We start from the raw sequence: 3,833 nt of genomic DNA on the forward strand, positions 1-3,833 counted from the left end.
TATTTTAAATTTGTTATATTTTATTATAAATTCTTTTTATATTTTGAAAGATTTTGAAAATTTAGATATTATTGAGGATTTTGCATTTGATATATTATTATAAAATATATTATGTGTATATAAAAAAATAATTATTATATATTTGTGTATAAATATATGTATTTTTTAATTTATTTTTAATATATATATATTATATTTTTAATGTGTACTATGTACATGTATTTGATTTTTGATAATTAATCTTTTTATAGATGTAATATAGTTGTGTGTGTGTGTGTATATATATATATATATATATATATATATATAATTGCCAAATAGCAGACTTTAGGCTAAATTTATTAGTTGCAAAATAAGATTAACAGATTAAAAATCAAACTCATGCGAGGTTGCAAAGCTGGCGTGATGAAGCCTGTCACGCCCCTTAGTACTATCCTATATATGTGTATGTAAGCTTTCATGGGCTTATTTAGTAGGCGTCTGTTGATTCTTTTCTCTATGCACAATATTAATCAATCCACACTCCCCACCCCCACTGATGACAGCACTATTCAGCTAACTCATCCAATCCAAGAGAGGACCATTCATGCTTCTCTCTCTCTCTCTCTCTCTGATCACTTGTCACTTTTATCCTTCTTTCCCTCTTTTATCCTCCTTTCGCTCTCTCTTCTTATCTGCATGTACGCTAGACATATAGAGAGAGAGAGAGAGATATCAATGCACAGAAGCCTACCTAACTAGCATCTGCAAAATCAATTCAAAAGACATATACCTTTCCGATTCCAACTTTAATTAATCACTCTCTCTCACCACACACCACTACAAGAACAAGGAAGACATTAAACAGTTTCTATCTACCAACCAAATCACAAGAGGTAAAGTTAAGATGCTGGAAACAGTTAAATACCTGATAGGGTCGCCGGGTCCAAGCGGGTTCGGGTCCAAGTCCAACGCCGAACAAGTCACGGAAAACTCCGATCTGCGCTCACTCACGGCCATTATTACCGGTATATATTTCTATGTAATGTAATACTTATTTAAGCCATGTATGTGTGCTTAGGTTCTCTCTCTCTCTCTATACATTATTAGGTGCCACGTCAGGAATAGGAGCTGAAACGGCAAGAGTTCTGGCGAAACGAGGAGCGAGGCTGGTTCTGCCAGCGCGGAGCCTGAAAGCCGCGGAAGATACAAAGGCTCGCATAGTATCGGAGTTTCCAGATGCTGACGTCATGGTTATGCCGCTCGACCTCAGTTCTCTCACTTCTGTTAGGAACTTCGTGGCTCACTTCCACTCTCTCCGTTTGCCGCTCAATCTCCTCATGTTTGTAACATGCAGACAAACTTCCCCATTTTATTTTCTCTATATTCCTTATCTCAAAAAAAGGAATGAGTCTTTCTCATCCGTGATTTTAATTTGAATAGAAACAACGCTGGCAAGTTTGCACATGAGCATGCCATCTCGGAGGATGGCCTTGAAATGACCTTCGCCACTAATTATCTAGGTAACTAATAACTAACTAACTATCTAACAATATAACTGGAATTGGAATTATATTAATTATGGATGGGCAGGTCATTTTTTGTTAACAAAGCTTTTATTGAAGACGATGATCGAGACGGCAGAGAAGACAGGGGTGCAAGGGAGGATAGTGAACGTGTCGTCGAGCATCCACGCTTGGTTTTCCGGTGATGTCATCTCATATTTAGCCTCTATTAGCCGCAACAACAAAAGGTATAATATATACGTGGGTGTTTAATTTGGTTTGAATTGAAGTTGAAGAAGCTTAGCTTAGCTTGTCCTATATGTGTTCCCCATCCAGCCATTACGACGCCACACGTGCTTATGCTCTTTCCAAGCTCGCCAACGTTTTCCACACCAACCAACTTGCTCGCAAGCTCCAGGTCTTACTCATTTAATTTAATAATGTATCGGATCTATCCATCTCAGACGTCACATTATTTGTTTGTCTTTAATTAATTAGATTTAGAATCGAATTTGCAGCAAATGGGGGCGAACGTGACAGTGAACTGTGTGCACCCGGGGATCGTGAGAACCAGACTCACTAGAGAGCGTGAGGGATTACTCACAGGTAAATAGTTGGATACAACCAAAACATTAATCATCTCCTTCACTACAGTTTCCCCCTTTTTAATATGATTTTTACTACTCCTCACTCATCCTTGGGATTCTCTTTTCCCTTTTTTAGATATAGTTTTCTTTTTGGCTTCCAAGCTCTTAAAGACCATTCCACAGGTAAAAAAACTAGTAATAGAGCCTTTTTAATTACCTTTGGTATTTTCCACTGTAATTCTTGGTGAATATGAATGTAGGCAGCAGCAACATCATGTTATGTGGCGACCCACCCAAGGTTGCATAACGTGAGTGGCAAGTACTTTGCAGATTGTAACGAGGCTGTAACATCAAAGTTGGGATCCAACTCAACCCAAGCTTCAAGGTTATGGGCCGTTTCTGAATTCATGCTCACCAGGGGTCCTAAAGCTGCCTTTGACCTACTCAATCACCTTCACTTTTGATACTCTTGCTGGGGCCAATGCAAAAAGACACAGCTATAGAATTAGGATTTTATGGTAAACAAAAAGATAAATAGGTGTAGTACAGTGTAGTTGGAGATTGAAGCCACTTTGCAACCTAAAAAAAAGGGATGGATTTTGTGCTCTCTTGATTTGATTAGACTCTACTGCAACTCAAGATAACAGGAAAGAATTAACTTTGCAGAGTCTTATGATCGATATTGAATTATTGATTACTATATATGTTTGCCGTTGTGACTTGTAACTATATTTTGGTTCTGATTACTTAGAGTAAACGATAGGCATACTTGTTGGTTTTATTTTGTTAAAATTTTAAGATGTATTTGCTATAGGTAGTACTAGTTAGATTGAGTAAAAATGATGATTCAATGATTATATAGCTAGCTTGGATTATATATATTAACATGGTGGACCTTAGGCTATAAGGGAAAGTACTTGGAAATACATTCGATTTTTTCTGTCAATATGATGTATGTATATGGGGATGTATGTTAATTAATTGTGCTTTAATTTGTGTATCTGGGTTTGCATAGTAGTACAAACATATAAACGAGAAAGTTCCTTTGGAGTTGTTATAAATTTATAATTAAATTAAGTGGACAATAAGAACATGGGGTCGGGTATCCCCCATGTGGTGGTGGTGGTTGTTCGTGGAAGAGTATCTTTGATCTTTCTCATTTCTGCATGGGACCTACTAACATGCGCCCCGTGGAGGAGATGACAGCGTGCTTCTAAACAAATAAAATAAAATTTATCAACTTCAAATCAATTGACCAGTGTGGTATTAGTCATACTATTGGACAAATTAAGACAATAACAAATTCATAATTCACCTCTTTGTTAATAATATTTTATTTGAATCACATATGTTGAAAGTTGAAACAAATGATATACCACAGGAGTATAATAATGGCAATAGATAATGTAACAAAATACATAATTGGTTTGTTATTGAGATAGAAAACAAAATCAAGCTTATTGATTGTTTTATTTTTCTCCACTGTGAAGATAGTTTTACTCAATGGAGTGGCAGTTGTTTTTGTTTTTTTTTTTTTTGGTAGTACTAGTTTGATTAGTACTAGTACTCTTCCAATAGATAATGTTTCCCCCCTTGTAATTACCCAAAAAAAAAAAATGCTTCCCTCCTTTAGTGGCAGTTGTTTAAGCACTTAAAGAAAATTTTCCATAAATTATAAACCGGGCTTTATCCGTGGACTTGTACCAGTTTAGCCTTCCAAGGGAACAGGCCCATATGAATGGTCACAGTCAGGTCCAGTTAC

At 36.3% G+C, this 3,833-nt stretch overlaps 1 protein-coding gene across 1 annotated transcript; it reads left to right on the top strand.

The window, feature by feature from the left end:
* The first annotated feature begins 473 nt into the window (after nucleotides 1–473).
* LOC130967470 (short-chain dehydrogenase TIC 32 A, chloroplastic-like) lies at nucleotides 474–3,071 on the top strand. Its single transcript, XM_057892336.1, has 8 exons — nucleotides 474–1,007; nucleotides 1,090–1,321; nucleotides 1,423–1,502; nucleotides 1,573–1,732; nucleotides 1,821–1,902; nucleotides 2,003–2,090; nucleotides 2,208–2,254; nucleotides 2,332–3,071. Exons 1-8 carry the CDS (start codon nucleotides 887–889, stop codon nucleotides 2,533–2,535), a joined length of 1,014 nt encoding a protein of 337 aa, XP_057748319.1. The 5' UTR covers nucleotides 474–886; the 3' UTR covers nucleotides 2,536–3,071.
* Nucleotides 3,072–3,833: the final 762 nt, after the last annotated feature.

Source organism: Arachis stenosperma, chromosome 3, assembly GCF_014773155.1.
Source record: "Arachis stenosperma cultivar V10309 chromosome 3, arast.V10309.gnm1.PFL2, whole genome shotgun sequence".
Taxonomy (NCBI): Eukaryota; Viridiplantae; Streptophyta; class Magnoliopsida; order Fabales; family Fabaceae; genus Arachis; species Arachis stenosperma.